The following is a 20,128-nucleotide window of genomic DNA, read 5'->3' on the forward strand; positions in this document are numbered from 1 at the left end:
GTGGGTTCGAGCCCCACTGTCAGCAGCCCTGAAGATGGTTTTCCGTGGTTTCCCATTTTCACACCAGGCGAATGCCGGGGCTGTACCTTAATTAAGGCCACGGCTGCTTCCTTCCAATTGCTAGGCCTTTCCTACCCCATCGTTGCCATAAGACCTACCTGTGTCGGTGCGACGTAAAGCAAATAGCAAATATGGGGTTATTGGACATTGGCATGATGTGCTAGAGGGCTTAGCTTCGAATTGCAGTCATGGCAAATATTCCTATGTGTGTATTTATTTTTTGTTATACCAGTAGGCCTAATTTCAAATTTTTGTCACTGTGCTGTTTCATATACAATGTGTACATTGCTCATGCTCCCTATGAAACTTCTAACTATATACTGAATCTTAGGAAATGTTAAAGATCGCCAAATGAAATAAACTCAGCTATATGCAGTAATAGCCAATAATAAACCTTCCCAGGGGTATAGTGCTTGCTGCTGAAAATTACTGCCTATCACAAGAATGCTAATCTTTGTTTCCATACCCTAATTCTTACCTACTCAGTGTTTAACCCGCAGTTACTCGCATGGTGAGCACGGCGCTCACCTCTGTAGTATATTGCTTATTTTTGGAATGTTACGTCACCTCTACTTTTGAGAATCTATACACCTTTCAGACAGATTGTTAGGAAGGGGAGGTGTCAGTTATTTTTCCATTATCTTTGCAAACCAAGACCCCCAATCCATTATTTGGTGAACGTATGCTCAGTAGCAAGTAATATTGCTGCTCACATTTCACGCATTGTAACAAGTGTAGCTTTATCTTATGCTTGTGATTAATGTGAAAAGTGACTGTTGTTAGTGAATTTATACAAGTTATATTAGCATCCACTGATCAGATACTTTCGTGGTTGGGTGAAACTATGGAGGAAGCGGACTTGAACACCAAAAGTGATTAAGAGATAAGAATTTTATGTTGTTCCGTATTTAAGTAAGTTCGCTAATAAGTTAAAAGAAAGTATAAAATGGTTCAACCTTTCAATACTGTTAAAATAAAAAATGTATATTACATTCCTATTTAATTAAATCTGGTACCGGTTTCGACCAGTATTTTTGGTCATCATCAGTCAATCACAAATAAGTCTAAAACAATGCACAGATAAATATATTGTGAAGTATAAAGAATTTTATAGGTTGCTGCCAGTGAAGCACTAAAATCTTTAGGGAGTACTGTGCATTGAAATATAGTCAATCACAAATAAGATGCACAGGTAAAAATATGAAGTTTAGATGATACTGTCAAATGCAGTTTATGAAGCACTATAACACAATGTTTGAAAAGTCTAAAAAATCAAATACGTATTTATCAATTGTAGTTTATAAGGCACTGTATAATTTTAAGGATCAGCACTGTGTGTCAATCATGAAGAAGTCATGGATCAAGAACGTTAGTAAGACATAAGCGTTAGAGAGGACTGTGTGGGAAGAAGTCCAGAATAAAATACGTATCCAAATGTAGTATGGAGCAAATTCTTGAAGAGTTCAGTTGCAGTTTATGAGGCACTGTATAATTTTAGGGACTAGTACTGCCCGTCAATAGATCTAAAAATTATGAAGAAGTCGCCGATCAAATACACACATGTACTATGGAGCAAGTTCCTGAAGAGTAGATCGGCATTGTGCTTCTAAAAGTCTCTTAAGTTAGATGTGTTAGAGAGCACTGTGTGTGAAGAGGTTCAGAATCATATACGTATCCAAATGTAGCACGGAGTAAATTCTTGAAGAGTTCAGCTGCACTCCATGAGGCACTGTATAATTTTAGGAATTAGCACTGCTTGTCGATAGATCCAAAAAATTATGAAGAAGGTTGCAGATCAAATACATAAATGTTTTAAAACTTCATTGATCTAACTTACGAGACTTTTGGAAGCTCAGTGCCGATCTACTCTTCAAGAACTTGCTCCGTAATACATTTCTTCATAATTCTGGTACTTTTACTTTCCAGAAGCATCCATTTTCTTTGGAAGCATTAATAATGGTGCGTTCCACAAACTTGTGCTAGGTGCGATTATCTCGTCCTCCAGCATCTTATCTATCTGCTTTTGTACTAACGCTTCAGGTATACGGCCTCACGTTAATTGGTGGTTGATTCTCTTTTATTACAATTTTATGCTGTAGCAGATTTGTGTAAGTGCCGATCTACTCTTCAGGAACTTGCTTCGTAGTACATATGCATATTTGATCGGTGACTTCTTCATAATTTTTATATCTATTGACGGGCAGTACTAGTCCCTAAAATTATTCCGCACAGATAGCATACAACTGTTCCCTATCTCTAGGGTTAAATGATCTACTCGCAGTTGTTCTGTTAGCCTCTGTTCCCGCGACTTTTCCTCAGGTCGTGGTATCTGTAATATTTGGTGTACCTTCTTTACTTCCGATTGTTTGATTGGGTTGCTCTGTTGTATTTCATTAATATTTATAAGTGGGCTCTCGAATGTGACCTCCATTTCTCGAGTGTTCAGTGCGCTGACTAGGGCTCGGCGATAGGGTGCTCGCAACACACAACTTGCGAGATATACTCCTGGCAGGATTTCTCTCTTGTCAACCACTCCCTCTGCCAGTGGCTTATCCGTGTTTACTACTATGATCGTCTCTGTCCTCAGTTGGAGACTGATCATATGGACCTATACAGTATTGATCTCCCTTTAACACGGCATAGCCCTCTTTGAAATTTAACATACTGTCCTTCAGTACATTTCGCCCTATCACGCTATCGTATTTGAGTGGTACTCCCTCGTGAACTATATGAAAATCGGCATTTGACTTTCCTGTTGGAAGCCTTATCATACCCTTTGTTCAGATTTTCTTCGTACTTATGTCTCTTAACCCGAGACAGGTTTTAGCCCTCTAACATTAGGAGGTACCAACTGTTCCTTTAAAAGAGATACTGCACTGCCCATGTCTAATAGGAGTTTGAGTAGGTTCTCAGATCCTCTCACTCCAATTTCTACAGTACCTTCCATTTCGCTTTGACTTTCACCGTTCGCCGTACGAATTGGACAAGCCTCACATACACTTAATCCCATAGGGAATTTCTGCTCAGATATCTCTATGTACCTTGCTTAAAATTGATGATACTATCCTGTAATAGGTCTCTACCTTTTAAACCATCAACGGATAGTCTGAAGTCGTCCCCTACTATGTGGAATTCGGGGTAGTAGTGCCCTATTTGTAGGGTGGCACACCCTCTAGTGCGAGAAGTATGCACTGTAACTCCCGCGAGTTCTATTTCCGGCTTTCTATGATAAATTTCCCCTTTTGGGTACACTGCTCCTTTAGGAGGCTCACATCAGCTCCTGTGTCGATTGGAAGTTTGAATGGCCTTTTCCTTTCTTTCACGTGAACTAGGATCAAACCTAAATTATCATGTTCGATGCGATCTTGTCTTTCACGTGGCGAAGCACGGTTTTTGATACAACCATTGCCACGGTTCTTTAATTTATTTTGTCTATACTCTGTGGGCTGGTCGCTCTACGGGACCGGTATGGCTGCCCAGGCCTATGGTCTCTGGCTCGTTTAAAGCTCTAGGTGTTGGGCTCCTTTTTCCCTGCTGAGGGGCCTGAAGAGTTCGGGGTGGCGGGCCCCTTTTTACCTTCGATTGGCTCTGTAAGCATTGGTTCACAGGGGATTTTTCCTGCTTACCGCCCCAGTCAAACTCCCCGCTTGGCAGTGTCCTCGAATTGGATCACGCGAGGGAGTAATTTGCGCGACAGCGGTCACGCCGCCGCACGCATGTGCGCAGGGAAGAATCCCAGATGCACGACGACGACACGACGGACGAGGGTCCGCGAGCACGATGCATAAAAATGTCAAGTCTAATAGGAGTTTGAGTAGGTTCTCAGAGCCTCTCACTCCGATTTCTACAGTACCTTCCATTTCGCTTTGACTTTCGCCGTCTGTTGGACAAGCTTCACATACACTTAATCCCATAGGAAATTTCTGCTCAAATATCTATATGTACCTTCCTTAAAATTGATGATACTATCCTGTAATAGGTCTCTACCTTTTAAACCATCAACGGATAGTCTGAAGTCGTCCCCTACTATGTGGAATTCGGGGTAGTAGTCCCCTATTTGTAGGGTGGCACACCCTCTAGTGCGAGAAGTATGCCCTGTAACTCCCGCGAGTTCTATTTCCGGCTTTCTATGATAAATTTCCCCTTTCGGGTACACTGCTCCTTTAGGAAGCTCACATCAGCTCCTGTGTCGATTGGAAGTTTGAACGGCCTTTTCGTTTCTTTCGCATGAACTAGGATCAAACCTAAATTATCATGTTCGATGCGATCTTGTCTTTCACGTGGCGAAGCACTGTTTTTGATACAACCATTGCCACAGTTCTTTAATTTATTTTGTCTATACTCTGTGGGCTGGTCGCTCTACGGGACCGGTATGGCTGCCCAGGCCTATGGTCCCTGGCTCGTTTAAAGCTCTAGGTGTTTGGCTCCTTTTTCCCTGCTGAGGGGCCTGTAGAGTTCGGGGTGGCGGGCCCCTTTTTACCTTCGATTGGCTCTGTAAGCATTTGTTCGCAGGGGATTTTTCCTGCTTATCTTGAAACCAACAGGTTCGCTGTCGGTGGCCCTTACAGCCACATATAAAACGCGTTCGCTCCTTGAGCTGATGGTGCATTTTCCAGCATTCTGATTATTTATGCCCCGTCTTGTTACAGTTGTAGCATCTGATTATTGCACATACTTTTATTTTGTGCGATTTATTTGAGCTTTCCGTTGCCCGTCTAGCCCTGTACTTTTCGACTGTGTGACCTGCTTTCTTACAATATTTGCATACCCTAGGGTCCTTTTGCTTGGTCTTTGTAGCCCTACATTCACGAGCTATGTGCCTTTCGTGATTGCAGTTATAACATACCACTCTCACAGCGGCCTTCTTATGAGGCTTGTGGCCTGGTGGTTTAGCTGCAGCACTCGGTTTCCTATTTCCCTGGGTTGATCTATATCCACTCACTGGCCTGCTAGAACTTATTATCTGTTGTTTTGCACTATTAGAGATGATAGCATTTTCCTCTTCCTTAGCGATATCTGCGGCTTGTTCGAGAGTTTGTGCGTTTCTACTTTTTATTAAGCTCTGTATTCTCTCGTCACGTAATCCGTGTACAAAACTAGCCTTAATTAGCCTTCGAATAAATCACGCCTGTTGTTTCCTTGCTACTGGAACTTTGCTTTGGATCGCTGTCACATAAGTCGGTTCCATTTTGATCAATTCTGTGTGCCCATCGGGACACAGTTTCCCCTGGGTATTTCCTAGCCGTGAATAGTTTGACACACGTAAAAATCTACAGTTCTCTTTTCACTATAATATTCTTCTAGTGCTGCTTTAATTTGATCCCAAGTCATACTAAAAGTTTACTACGAGCTTCCTTAGTGATTTTCATCAGGATTAATTTGTAAAACAAGTCTCGCTTGTCTGCACTCACTACTTCTAACGCGGTTTCTACATTTTCACAAAATTCTCTTGATCTAGTAGGTTGAGAACCATCAAATTCTGTACTTATTATTCGTAAAGCCTGAGTCACTGACATATACTGTTCTGCATGCATTAACACCTCTTCATGCTCATTTACTACATTACTGGGGGCGGGACTAACTGAACGAGAAGACCCTTTCATTTTAATGCATTCAACTCACCCTACTGATGACCGTAAAACTCTGGAACTGAGCTTGAATTCCGCTTACTGTACTGGCTGCCTCTCAGTGCGACTGCAACGTATTCTTCCTTTCCTTGTCTTGTACCAATGTCTCGAGCAGCAGTATAAGAGACCTCTGAAACAGCAAATCACAGAATCAATTGTCAGCCTAACACCATTGAGTACCTCTGAACAATCACAGTTATATACCAGAAAGTTTCCTGTGTATCATGAATTAGTTAGTACTTCATAACTTGATACCATAAATTTTGTATTTACCGCATGTTAATTGTACATTACTGCACAGACCAGACACCATAAATTTTTACAGTCCACCTGTCATATCCTAAGTATAGAACAGGCTGGGGACTGGAAAGGGTTCAGTGCACAACTTTCTGTTATAATAATAATATCAATTTGGATGGCCTTTTGCCGAGCTGAAATATATTGAAATCACCAAGTATATTATACAAAGATATGTACAAACGTTTACACAGTTATGAGTGAGTAACTTTCTCTTCTTAACAAGGTTACTCCCTAATCAGATTACACTTCAAGCCACTTAAGAAGTCTTTGGTTCCCTGTGTCTATTAAAGAGTCTATTTTAGTATACTTATCTTCCAAGAAGGATGAGCTTCTTGCAGTGTCTTCTTTCTTCTGTCACCTGGCTTCCCTTGTTCTCACCAAAACTCAATGGATCTTAACACTTCACACTGTTCTAACCGTTAAGGGAATGCAGTTTTCTCAGGCTCTATATCTGTTTCTAGATTCTCCTCACCATATCACATACTCTTCCCAGTAACAGGCTGCCTTCACCTGTTTGTACTGAGCTCTAAGATTACTGTCAGGTTAATTCTGTGGCTACCGAGCCTAGTAGTCCTGTATGTCTCGGAGTCTTACTCTACTGTGTATGAGGTTACTACAGCCGCTCGTCTTTATCCATGGATACCCGTAACTAACTGTCCCTACTACGTCTGACCAGTCCCTTATTTCTTGCTTGAGCCCATTCCCGTATAGTTTGGAAGTCTACTACTCTTGATTTTCCCTCGAACTATTTCTTGCAAAGTCTATAGGCTGCCGGGTTGAGTGGCTCAGACGATTGAGGCGCTGGCCTTTTAGCCCCAACTTGGCAGGTTCGATCCTGGCTCAGTCCGGTGGTATTTGAAGGTGCTCAGATATGTCAGCCTCATGTCGGTAGATTTACTGGCACGTAAAAGAACTCCTGCGGGACTAAATTCTGGCACCTTGGCGTCTCCGAAAACCGTAAGAGAGTAGTTAGTGGGACGTAAAGCAAATAACATTATTATCATTATTATCAGTCTATAGGCTAACTTTTGGCTTCCTCCACGGGCCGTCACTCGATCAGCTCTTAATACTAATACCGAGACTTTCTTACTGTATGCTGACTGACTACCGTGGGACTGTCGGTAGCTGCGTGAGAGTGCGGCTACGTGACCGGCTCTCCGACTGACCGCCTGGCTGACCTCACTTCCTGACTTGACTTCCCTTCTTAACTGCCTAATTTTGCCCTCTGCAGCTCCTTAAATAACCTCTTATTTTTCTCAAATGTACTGTTTGGTGCTCAACTTTGCTTTCCTTGTGACTCTGAGTTGGCCTTTTTCAATTGGTTGGCGTTTTCCCTTACCCAGGAAGGTTGTTGTTATCTGTGCTTTCTAGAAGCATAGAGAACATGGATATTTTCCATTGCCTAAGTGCGCTTCTGAAGTTCCCAGCTACTGCTCTTAGAATGTTTACATAATACCAAATGATAAGACTGGTACAAACAGCCTGTGATGTGTCCTGATATTTCGCCATGCCCTGGCTTATTCCAAGTCTTCATGAACTGCACTGCCTTTGTGGTTCTCTTATATTAAATTATTCTCAAATATATATTTATCACACTGAACACTTTCACTTTTTCTAATTATGTATTCTACTAAGGCACTGTCGTAGGTCTTGGGATTGATTTTCCTTTTTCTTAAACCTATAACCCTTTTCTTACGTAGCTTGTCGTATTGAGAGGTCGCGGTTCGACTCTCATTCAAACCGTTCGCCCTTCCGTACGTGGATAGTGGGACGTGCTTTGTCAGAGAAATGACACGCTCCCTCTAAATTTCCCGTTGAGGATTTAATTACTTCCGTTGAGTCAGCCATCTACAAATTACCTACGGATGAGCCTGAAGAGTTAAGACAGAAATGTGTGAGACTCGTAAGGTCTGCTGTTGTACCCGCGCCCAATTTGACAAGAGGCAAGAGGAGAGCTCTGAAGGAACTTGGAGATGATTCTGAACTGACCATTCTCTCAAAGCTGTCAAATTCAACCTAATGCACTTTTGGTGAGTTTCGATGTGGAGTCGTCGTTCATTAAAGTGCTGTTGACTCGGTCATGTCTCTCATTGAACGCTGGCTCCCTGAGGACATTACTGAGCTAGTTTACCACTGCATGACTTCCAGCTATTTCTTGTGGGGTGGGAACTTTTACGAACAGACGGACGGGGTGGCTGTGGGAAGTCCACTTTCACCCGTAGTGGCTAATTTCTTTATGGAGCATTTTGAGGAGGAGGCTATTGCTTCGACGCCCATCAACCCTATGATATGGTGGAGGTATGTTGATGATATATTTGTGGTCTGGAGAGAATGTCCTGAGAAACTTCATCTATTTCTAAACCACCTAAATCAGTAACATCCTTCAATTAAATTCACTATGGAGATGGAGTCGGACTGATGCCTTCCTTTCTTGGATGTTCTAGTAAGAAAGAAATCGGATGGCTCCTTACGACATACCGTCTATCGTAAGTCTACCCATACATAGCTATCTTCAAGCAGATTCTCACCACCATCCAGTACAAAAACAAGGCATTCTCACGACACTCAGCAAGAGGGCAAGACGAATTTGTGCGCCATCAAATATCCAGGTGGAGATGGACACGCTTAAAGTCACATTCAAGGGTAATGCTTACAGCGATATGCAGATTCATAGAGCCCTGCATCCCAGAGAAATGACCAAGCAAAGCTCGCAGAAGGAAGAAGTGAAGCGAACTGCCTACTTGCCTTACATTCACAACACCACAGATCGAATTGCCAAGGTCCTCCGCAAACACAACATAAAAACCATGCTTGACACCGTCACTAAAACTGCTCACAGTCTGGGTAAAATCAAGGACAAATTGTCCCCACTTTTACATCCTGGGGTATACGAAATTCCCTGCACTTGCGGTAAGGTATACATTGGCCAAACATGGCGGTCCATTGGTACCCGTATCGAGGAACATTAATGTAATATTTGTCTCAACCAGCCAGACAAATCAGCAGTAGCTGAGCACGCTCTATCGTCAGGTCATGATGTCATGTTCCAAGATGCTTGAGCTCTTACCCATACTAGACACTGCAGGTCCAGGATTATACGGGAAGCTGTAGAAATACGTAGAAATCCTAACAGTTTCAACAGGGACACTGGCTATCAATTAAGTAATACCTGGGTGCCAGCCATTAAGGATTTACGCAGGTAGTTCTATTTCCTGTCCCTTCAGTATTGTTATTTCATTTCAGTGTTTCCCAAATTCGTACCTTCCTCATTGCCAGTTGTTCCATTCTGGGCTTGTGTCAGTGTCGTATGTTGCGTACACCTGTTATCTTATGCGACACTCTCAGACTGATTCTGATGGTTCTCTCAGCTTCCGCTTCGAACACTAGCTCTGTACCACGTCCGGGGAACCATCTGGTGACGTACCACTTCCACTTCTATTATAATGTCTAAATTCAAAGCTCATTGTTCGAGAAGCCTTTCTTGTGGACAAATTGAGTAGTCCCCTATCTGAACCTCTACAATGACAAGCAGCATGTTACTCCAGCAACACAAGCAACCCAGTAGACTCGACAATACTAGTTAAATTCAGAAGGTGACACCCAGATTCAACAACATTGCTAATGGGAGCACAAAAAATGAAATTTCAAGAATTCATATTCAATCAACTTTGAAATAATACGTCCTTTGAACTTTAAAGACTGCAGAATTAAACTAGTCAATGTCTTTTAATACGATATAAACCTAACAGTTGGTTTTATTTAAATGTTTATCAAGTGTAAACTTAATGTTTTTACAGAATTATTAGACATTATTTCATTGTGACACCCCATTTATTCCAATGGGAGTATAGAAATTGTGACTTAAAGATTGCGTACTCAATCAACCAAGAAATAACACACCAGTAGACAGTAGAGACTGAGCAATTAAGTCTGCCAAAGTCTTTTAATGAATTATAAACATAGCTATTTAGTTTTAACCAGTGCTTACTTTTTGGTAGAATAAGTGTGTTTATTATCATTGTTTTACATATTCCACCAGCCGTCAAAAAAATACTAGTCAGACATATACATTATTCATATAGTTATACAAAAGCATATTTTTTAAACAACTTCCAGGAAAACATTAATTTTAAATATTTTATAAGGATAAAAGTAACCAGGATCCTGGATATTTTGATTCTTTGTGTTCAGAAATATGGCTGATGATGCCCAAAATATGGGCGAAACATGTCCCATATTAAAACAATAACAATGTAAAGTTTTTATTGTTGAATAAAAACTATGTTGTATTTTCAAATAAAAATTTTAAGTCGCTCAATACGGACCAATAATGAGATTCATAACTTGTAATACTATGCAGAGGTATCGGGAACTGGGTTCATACTCTCACACGCCAGGATCTGGTAGGAGAAGGTTAACTTCTGCAAGGGATGACCAGTTTGTGCGCCTTCAAATTCTACCTGACCTCCACAGTACTGCAGTTCAAGTCAGAAGTCCACTTGAACAGGTACTATTAGTGAATGTGAGTGAGAGGATAGCAAGGAGGTTACGTGATGCTGAACTCTGCTCTAGAAGATGTGCTACTGGCCCCGATCTGACTCATCAACATCGAGAGAGTCATTTATCTTTCTCGTGAGATCATCAGGACTGGGTTGATGAACATTGGCGAACTGTTCTCTTCATGGATGAATCTCAGTTTAGCCTGAGATCCCCACATGGACGAAATAAAGTGTGGGGGAGGTGTGGAGAAAGGTATTCCCTGTGCAACTTTTCTTCACAGATAGCTTTCAATGGCAGTTGTGCAATGGTTTCGGCAGACATTTCTTCGGCTGTCCGAACAGGGCCCATCCCTACAATCGAAAACATCGCTGGTGAAGATTTCCTGCTAATGCCCTCCAAGATGTGTCCTTCAGTACTTCGACGAAGTAGGTGTCAGCTGAGGCAATGGCATGCACGCAGTATGGATCACAACCCACTTGAGAATCTATCCTTCAAGAAGAATGAGAGCTCACTCCACGAGGACATTGCGGCACTCATCAGGAGTTTGTCTCGCAAGCTTGAAGCTGTAATACATGCCAGAGGTGGCAACACACGTTTCTGGAAGTGTGTGTGATGGTGAAGAAATGCAGTGCAATAATAACTGTAACAGTTGTGTGAAAGGAAATAGAAGTGTCATTATAGAATGTAAAAATTTGGATACAAACAAGGGTGAATATAGCAAGTTTTTTTTTTTTTTTATCACTGTAAATAATTGGCTGTAAACTCTCATTTTTCCCAATGAAATTTGCTCTGAATATCTCATTAGTAGTGTATTAAATGACAATCATAAAGATAGCAACAACACACACAATTTAGTAATTGATTTGCAAAATCTGAAGTGTTGCATTTTCTGTTTGTTCGTCAGTGTATGACTTGCTATTTCTTATTCATGTCCCTATTTTTAAAATCTTTGTTGTTCCAGGCAGTGGTGCTCATTTTGGAGGGCAACCACAGTGCCGAGGTGAAGGAGCAGGCTCTTTGTATTCTTGCCAACATTGGTGATGGAGAGTCTGCCAAGGAGTACATCATGGCTAATGAGGATGTGCTAAAGAAACTGACTGATTATATGGTGAGTCCTTCCTTACATTAGCAACATGATCCACAAATTATTTAAACCCCTCTTCCATTTTTAGATATTACAACTCAGTATTCCTCACTTTCAAAATGTCTCCTTATTCAGTATTAACCTCATAACTTAAAAACTGTGTAGATGCCTCAGGTTTTTAATTTTGATGAAAAACCAAAATTCTGAGATAATTCAGGCAAGTTAACAGTACACATTTAGTAAACTTAAAACATTGAATCTAAACATTTTGTGGACCTAGTGTAGTTACTTATGTAGCCACAAGAAGGCGTGTGTTTTCTTTGTCAAGTCTTCAGGGAGAGCCTGTTTGGAAACTGGAAAAGCCCATGGCAGCACTAATAGGCATACAAGGCATGATAGTGAGTGGGGTGGTTTGTGTCCCTCCCCCACACAAACACACAAAGTAAAACCACCTGTGCATTGGCCATGGCCTTGGTTACTTTCTCCCCTTACCCTAGTTTTCTCAATGCCCTTTCAGCTTCCAAGCACCACAGCATGTGCGGCCGTGTGTAGTATGTAAGTAGGAAGTGTCCAGTATGCAAGCAGTAGTGAAAATGAGCCAGAGAACAAGTTTTACGCCATCCTTGAAGTTTAATGTGTTGGAATATGCTGCAGAAGGGTGAGTGAGAGCAGTGAATTGTATTTGTTATTGGCATAACCAGAGAAAGAAATTATTGGAAGAAAAAAACATTTAATTCCTTCTGCATTGTGAAGAAAGGAGAATACGACAATGTGGACTTAAAAGTTCTGGATTGGGTTAGAGAAGCAAGAGACAACGACAATGCTGTAAATCATGAAAGCATGTGAAATTGCACGAAGTCTTAGCATTGCGGTGTAAGATTTTAACCCTTTCACTGCCAACTTTTGAAGACTAGGCAAACCTTCTGGGCCAGGTTTTTTAAAGGAAGAAGCACTTTTACAGGTACATTTTTAAGGATACTATTAATGGAATGCATATCATCCCCTTAGCCCCGCAACCCAGTACAGAGTCGGAAATGAAGTGAGATTATAAATTTTATAGCATGTTTTTATGGCCGGATGCCCTTCCTGATGCAAACCTCTGTTAAGAAGGTACTGAATATGAAATTGATGGTGAATGAAACTGGGTAAGGAAGTGGAAGGAATCGGCTGTGGTTTATGAATAAGAACTGCCCTGGATTTGCTTGAGAGTGCAAAAGGGAAACCACAAAAAAAAAAAAAAAAAAATCCTTCTCAGGACAGCTGACGGTGGGGTTCGAACCCACTCGCCTGCCAAATGCAGAACTTGGCTCCATAGCCGTAGCACATTAACACACATGGCTACTCCGCTCAGTGATACTATTACCGGAATATAATATAAAATTGTTGATCCAAGAACTGGTATTATCAAAATCATTGATGTTTGGGGAAAAAATAATTTATCTGAGGAGGGGGTGACAATCCCACATGAGATTAGTCATTACTACTTTGTCTCGCACTTTCTTGTAGTTCAGTATCATTCCTTATATATTTTCCATCTTCATTATCAAAATATAGCTCTCTAGAATCGCTACTTATGAGGAAACATTCAGTTTGTCAACAAGAGATGAATGTATACTTCAAGACACCATGATGGCTACATGTTAGCGGGAAAGATGTTCCACTTCAACGAAACTGAAATAACATCAGATTGCTTTCAAAACACGCAAAATAGAGTGATATCTGCTGCACAGAACTTATTTGAGCATTTCCACGGAATTTCAAAGCATTACGCTATATTCCTTTCGTATATGAAATCGGTGAAGAACACACTGCACCATAACGTATATATACGGGTTTGGCATTCAATGGGTTAAAGCAATTACAGGTTGCTCAGAACACTTTATGCACCAAAATGGACCAAGTATATCAAGAAAAATATCACTGTTGAAAATTAGAAGGGAAAAGTAGATGTTATAGGTGAGTAAATAAGGTAATTTCTCTTTAAGTTTTCAAATTTTCCAACAAATTCCTCTTACAGTGTAAGAGTACCAGGCATTGTTCTGTGGCATTTCAGCAGGAAATATGGTTAGAGACATCTAATCTTTTTCATTTGTTCACTTTAAATTTTCAACAGTTAATAAATTTAATCTAATTTTTGCGTTAAGGAACATAATGGTGAAAAGATGCGAGTTCAGGAAGGATTTAGTGACGACATTTATAGATGTTGAGAAGGCATGTGACAGTGTACCACGGCAACTGGTCTGGGATGCACTGACAAAAAATAAGATAGGCAGAGCAGAAGCAAAAATGTTCAAAGCCATGTATGAAAAGTGTGTAAGTAGCGTGAAGACTAAGATGGGACAAACAAACTGGTTTACTGTAGAAACAGGACTTGTTATTATCCCCTCTACTCTTCATCACTGTCGTGGATGAAATCCACAGGAGTGTACAATATAAATTGGGAATCAAAGAGACATTAGATGACGATAATGATGGGAGAGGATGAAAAGGATCAAGAGATAGAGGAATGTGGAATGAAAATAAATGTCGAAAAGAGTAAGACAGTAGTGATGACAAGAGGAATAGATAAGAAAGAAGTGTGGAATATGGAATTAAAATAAATGTCGAAAAGAGTAAGACAGTAGTAATAACAAGAGGAATAGATAACGAAGTGTGGGGGTGATTATTGTTTAAAGAGGAAGTACAACTAGGCAACCGTCCTCTATATAACACTAATCAGAGAGAAACAGTGGAAGGGATCCGACACTTTGAAAAATTAAGATATCGGCCAAAGGAAGACAAAGGCCACAAAGGGTGTGAAAATGAAAGACTCCCTAGGCCTCACAACCTAATACTGCCGGGGTTAGAAAAGAACAAGAGTTGACCAAGAGTGGTGAAAGTCAGGAGCCTGGCACTAGTAGGTGGAAGCAATGCCAGGACTCAGCTGAGGACCCCGTAGTTGCCAGCCCATGCTCCAACATTCAGAGCCCCTGGGGCTCCTATTGGTTGCCTCTACGATGGGCAGGGGATACTGTGGGTGTTATTCTACCACTCCCACCCACAAGGGGAAGGAAAAAAGGAGTATTGATCTAAATGGAAGACCCTTAGAAGTTATGAAAAGCTTCAGATATTTGGGGGGTATATTATACTTTCAGCAGATGGGAAAAATAAACAAAGAAATTGGAAAGAGAATCCAACGAGCCAGTGGGTTTTACCAATATGTGGGAGGTATAGTGTGGAACCAGGACGTCCCAGAGAAATGCAAGAAAATTCTGTACTCAATGTATTACTGCACACCAATTTCGACATACACAGTAGGCTCATGGACACCAACAAAACATGATAAAAGCAGAATCCAAGTAGCTGAGATGAAATTCCTTAAGAGGAATAATTGGAAAGACACGAAGGGATAAAATCAGAAACGTAGACATCAGAAAGAGAGTTAGATTCTCTAAACTGCAAGACAAGATAGAGATCAGTAAGCTGAAAGGGTAGAATTCCAAAGCGAGTATTTATGGAGAAAATAATAGAAAAAAGACAATGGTGAAGGCTCACTTGGACGGATACGGTGAAGGAGATTATAGAGATGAGATGAGTTAAAGTAGAAGAAATATTGGAGAAAGGAAGAGACTGGTGGAGAGAAAGACAACCCAACCCAGAAGACTGGAAACAGGAAATGAAGAAGGTTAAGGGGTTAATTATGCAGTATGGCCTGGGGGAAATTATGGTGTCAAATTGGAAGGTTGTTTAGGAACTGGTCAGAATCTCGGTGCCCAAAACTTGATGTGATTTTCTCATGTTTCAGATGCATTCAAATGTGAAACTGCAGATAGCAGCCATCTTTTGCATCTCCAACTTAGTGTGGCGCGAGGAGCCAGGCTCGAGCGAGCGTCAGGCCAGGCTCAGGGAGATGGGAGTGTTTAAACTGCTCCAACAGCTCATCATGACCAGCGACAACCTGCTGTTTGATAAGTGAGTGCTGCTATTGTCTTCTTTCTTGTCTAATTGATTAATCATACCTGTACTAACATTATACCCTCTTTTATTGCAGAGTGAAGACAGCGATGACTCAGTTCTCCGAGACCTGAAAAATGGAATACAATAAAATATCTCTCCTATATTTTGGATTAATTTCTTTGTGCATATTCAACCTTTCCTTGGCTCCTCCTTGCTCTTAAGAAGGAAAATCGGCAGGCCAGTTTTGTTTGGTAATATGAACGAGGATGGTTAATTACTTCCGCTGTGGTAGAGCGTACCTACACATGGACTGTGTGAAATACAGTATAACCTCAATTATCCATATCAATGGTTAGCAGTAATAAAAACCCAGTAAATCTGTATTTTTTTCGTTTATGGGCATCTGTTCCTGATTCAGTGTAAGCTGCTATAAAGAAATGTTTTTGTTTTCTGCAGTTTCTAAAACTAGACAATTTTTTTCAAAACTCATTTTAAGGTTTCAGAGTATGAAAAGGTCTTAAAAATTTGTAATAATTTTTCTCAGCTTGGATGCTTTGACTCAACAAATGTGAAGTGGAAGATAGTACAACAGAGACCCAATGAAATACACTCTCGTGGTAGGCATGGTTCTTCCGTAGCTATCGACGGACTGAAATAATTGCAGTAGAACCTCAATGCATCTTTCCCGGGACTGTTGTTTTCCCGTATTCCTCGTTCAATTTATCGGTCCCAAAAATGTTGCATATAAACCAATCTTAAATTTCCTTGCTTCTATCGTTCCTTGAAGTATCGTTTTATTGCATCAATCGTCAAAATAATATTTGTCCTCGGCCACAATTTTTCTGCATCGATGAATCGTTTGTAAGAAAAATATACACAAAAGTTTTGTGAATACTGTGAATACTCAATACTGTAACATAGGATAGCGACAACCTGTTATGTGAGCATCTACGAGCAATTCCAAGTTGCTAGTCTTGAGCAATGATCTTGTAGGCTGGAGTGCAGTGCGCAGGAGGGGGTGACAATCCCACATGAGATTCGTCATTACTACTTTGTCTCACACTTTCTTGTAGTTCAGTATCATTCCTTATATATTTTACATCATCATTATCAAAATATAGCTCTCCAGAATCGCTTCTTATGAGGAAACATTCAGTTTCTTTGTCAACAAGAGATGAATATATACTTCAAGACACGATGATGGCTACACGTTAGCGAGCTTCCTGGCTCCAACGCTTCTCCTCAACCCACTAACCAACCCTTAGAAGTATTCTTATTTACAGGAATTAAAATGGAGGCACTGTAAAACTCAGATTTGCTACCATTTTCTGTGTTGCTATTGGCCAGCTGCCACCTTCGTTGAAAATTAGAAAATCGCGCAGTTCAAAACTGTCACAGCATGTTCTGCGGGTACCTTTTAATTAGTCACAGGGTGATTAGTCGTGCTGTGTCCAGCTCTGTGGCTAAATGGTTAGCATGCTGACTTTTGGTGCAAGGGGTCCCGGGTTTGATGTCAGGTCGGGGATTTTAACTTTCATTAGTTAATTTGTATGGCTCAGGGGCTGGGTGTTCGTGATGCTTTCAGCATTAGATTTCATCTTAGGGCCCAGTCACGCAGGTCGCCTATACGGCATCAAATCGAAAGACTTGCACCCAACCTCTCCGCAGGCACACGCCATTATTATTATTATTATTATTATTATTATTATTATTATTATTATTATGAAGCCCGCTTGGTGGCCATGATCATGAAGGCGTTGAAGTCTAAATGGTCCATGGTTGACCGGTTTGAGTCCCGTTGGTAAAAAAAAAAATCACCATGAGAATGTTGGCCGGCGGTGTAGGGAAGGTGGTGGTGTGCAATTTCTAATCTCTAGATTGCATGCAAAAAAGCCTGCATTAAATTACAAACCTCTCTGCAGTGTTCATATGGAATTAGGGCATATGATGCTGTTGATGGGGATTCGTCCATCGGATGGAGACGTTAAGCCTTGAGCAGACCCCTTCGACAGGAGTAGGCTATGTGCCAGCACCAGGTTTAACCCTCTCCTTTCCTACTATCATATATCACATCATTCATTTCATCTTGTTAATTCCTCTGATGAGGTTGACATCAGGAAGGGCATCCGGTCATAAAATCCTGTCACTACAGGTTCATCTCACCTCATACCTGACCCCGTAGAGAAACGGGACAAAGGGTTGGACAAATAAATATTATTATGAGTTTTACATAATGAAAAATGTCCAAATATAGTACCCGTAATTTATTACTTTGCTTTCCCCTTATTTTTTGTTACCCGCATCCATCGTCGTTTTTCCCCCTCCCGCTTGAGAAACGATGCATCGAGGTTTTACTGTATGTTGAGATGGAAACTATGATTTTCAGTGTGTCTATCACAAGATGCAGATTTATAAAACACGAATACATACATGGAAGAAATAACAGTTAATTAGTAATATTATTATTTGATCTTTAAGAACATTCTCAGATCCCTCTGTCTATCAGTGTTAAAGTGCTGATGGTTTCAAACACTACAGAGGGATTCTGGTTTTTGAAGGTTGGAGAAAGGTCATGTTTTTACTCCATGTTGTAGGATATTGGCTTGTAAAAGTTCTCTTGTGACTCCTGGGTGTTAAACTGACAAAATGAATTAAAATCTGGCCATAGATCGCCTGATGGCTGGAATATGATTCACTCAAGTGGTCCAATGATGCTGTAAAAGAAGAAGAAACTCTTGATTTAACAGACTACTAGAGGCTTAGCACTTTGTGAAAAATGGCCGTTCATTGTCTCAAAAGTGGTATAATCAGCAACACATTCTTAAGTCTATCTGTTCACCTAAAACTGTTGCCCATCAGCTTGCATTTAGGAGACAATGGGTTTGAACCCTACTGTTGTTAGCCCTGACAATGATTTTCCATGGTTTCCCATTTTCACACCAGGCAAATGCTAATTAAGGCCATGGTCGCTTCCTTCCTGCAGCTAGCCCTTTCCTATCCCAACGTCGCTGTAAAACCCACCTTATGTCGGTGCAACATTAAAAAAACTTGTGTGAACTTAACGCATTATTTTAAATCCCATAGTTTTTCATAAACAAATTAAAATTTTTCTTTTAAAGTTTCCATTTTGGATGCTGAGAGAACCAAAATCTATCATTTGATGGCTTACCAGGCATAAGTTTTTGTAAGAGACCAAGTCTCTCGTAATGCTTTGGTACAGCCTGTGGCTCCGAGTGGCCTCCACTACATGTACTAGCCATGCGTCTTGGTAAGTGTGCTAGTTACCAACTGATGAGCCCAAATTGGCTCTCTAGGATGAAATGCTGACAAAATTATATAAACAAAATCAAAATTATACAAACTAAATCTCTCCTTAAAATATTATTTTAAAGATATTATTTAAAAATGAAAATTCTTGTATTTTTATTTGTAACTTATTTGATATTATACTAGTATGTAATTCGATCAAGTCCGCAGAATATTTTGTGAACTTTTTCTCACTGATGAAGAGAACATAATAGTGTTCTTGAAAAATGTACAATAGACTAATTTATATCATCATCAATATTTTCATTTCTCCTTGTCCAGCTCCTGCCAGGTCGGGGTGTTCATGGCACTTCTCCACCGTTACCTCTCCTTCCACCATTCCTCTTCAGTAATTGTATTCCAGTCCAGTCTTCTTTTTCTTATATTGTTCTTGACAGAGTCCATCCATCTTGCTCTGGGCCTCCCTCTTGCCCTCTGTCCTTCTATCTTAGCCTCTAACACTTGTTTTGGTATCCTTCCCTCCTTCATCCTCATAACATGTCCAAACCTTCTCAATTTATTCTTCTCCATCCCACCTCTCTGTTTTTCTACCCCTATCTCTTTTCTGACCTCAAGTGGGTTTCTAGCCGAGATATATCATTTTCACTTACTTGTGTTAGGCCCCTTGCTTTCCTCCTTGTTATCTGATGTCAGTCAACTCTTGTTTCTTTTTCTGTAGGTATTAGGTTTGCAAGGCCTATAGAGTATTCTCTTTTCTCTTCTGATTAGCGTTAATAGAAGATGGTTTACCCCTTTTGTACTTTCTTTCTCTCAGATATATACACTGCTGTGCAGAACTTCACCCGAGATAGATAAACAACAATAACATATCAACTACTCAGTGGAAATTAATAAAAGTGCGGAAACACGTTGTCAGAGGTCTCCTATACGTGCGTAGAAACCTGGTGTGAGGTCAGTGCAACTACAGCGCCAAATGGGTGTGGACCCCACAAAACGAGGTAAATGAAGGAACGGGACAAGACTGTGAGTCAATCAGCAAGCTGTTACGCTGCACTGTGGTGGTGTTATTCATTACAACATGGCCGGGAGACAACATTTGGATGACTTCACACTGGGAAGAATCATTGGGAAACTGGAAGAAGGATGAAGTGTGACAAGTGTAGCCCGGGAGTTTGGTATTGCTCACAGCATTGTTTCACATGCATGGAGAGCATTTTATTACATGTTATAAACCTCATTTTAGGTCCGTATTGAAAATTTACAGTTCAACAACAATAAAGGTGTTTTAATTTGTTCCACCTATTCAATACTTTTATTTTCACTTATAGTGGTTACATAAATAGACTCTTAGTTA

General features: G+C 40.6%; 1 protein-coding gene across 1 annotated transcript in view; it reads left to right on the plus strand.

The window, feature by feature from the left end:
* The window catches only part of LOC136857402 (armadillo repeat-containing protein 8), an 85,577-nt gene extending 69,907 nt beyond the window's left edge, over window positions 1–15,670 (plus strand). The window contains exons 10-12 of the mRNA XM_067136041.2: window positions 11,449–11,595; window positions 15,356–15,522; window positions 15,602–15,670. Of these exons, the coding sequence (XP_066992142.1) occupies window positions 11,449–11,595; window positions 15,356–15,522; window positions 15,602–15,638 (351 nt within the window). The 3' untranslated portion in view covers window positions 15,639–15,670. The remainder of the gene's footprint in view (window positions 1–11,448; window positions 11,596–15,355; window positions 15,523–15,601) is intronic.
* Window positions 15,671–20,128: the final 4,458 nt, after the last annotated feature.

The sequence above is a fragment of the Anabrus simplex genome, chromosome 1 (genome assembly GCF_040414725.1).
Source record: "Anabrus simplex isolate iqAnaSimp1 chromosome 1, ASM4041472v1, whole genome shotgun sequence".
Taxonomy (NCBI): Eukaryota; Metazoa; Arthropoda; class Insecta; order Orthoptera; family Tettigoniidae; genus Anabrus; species Anabrus simplex.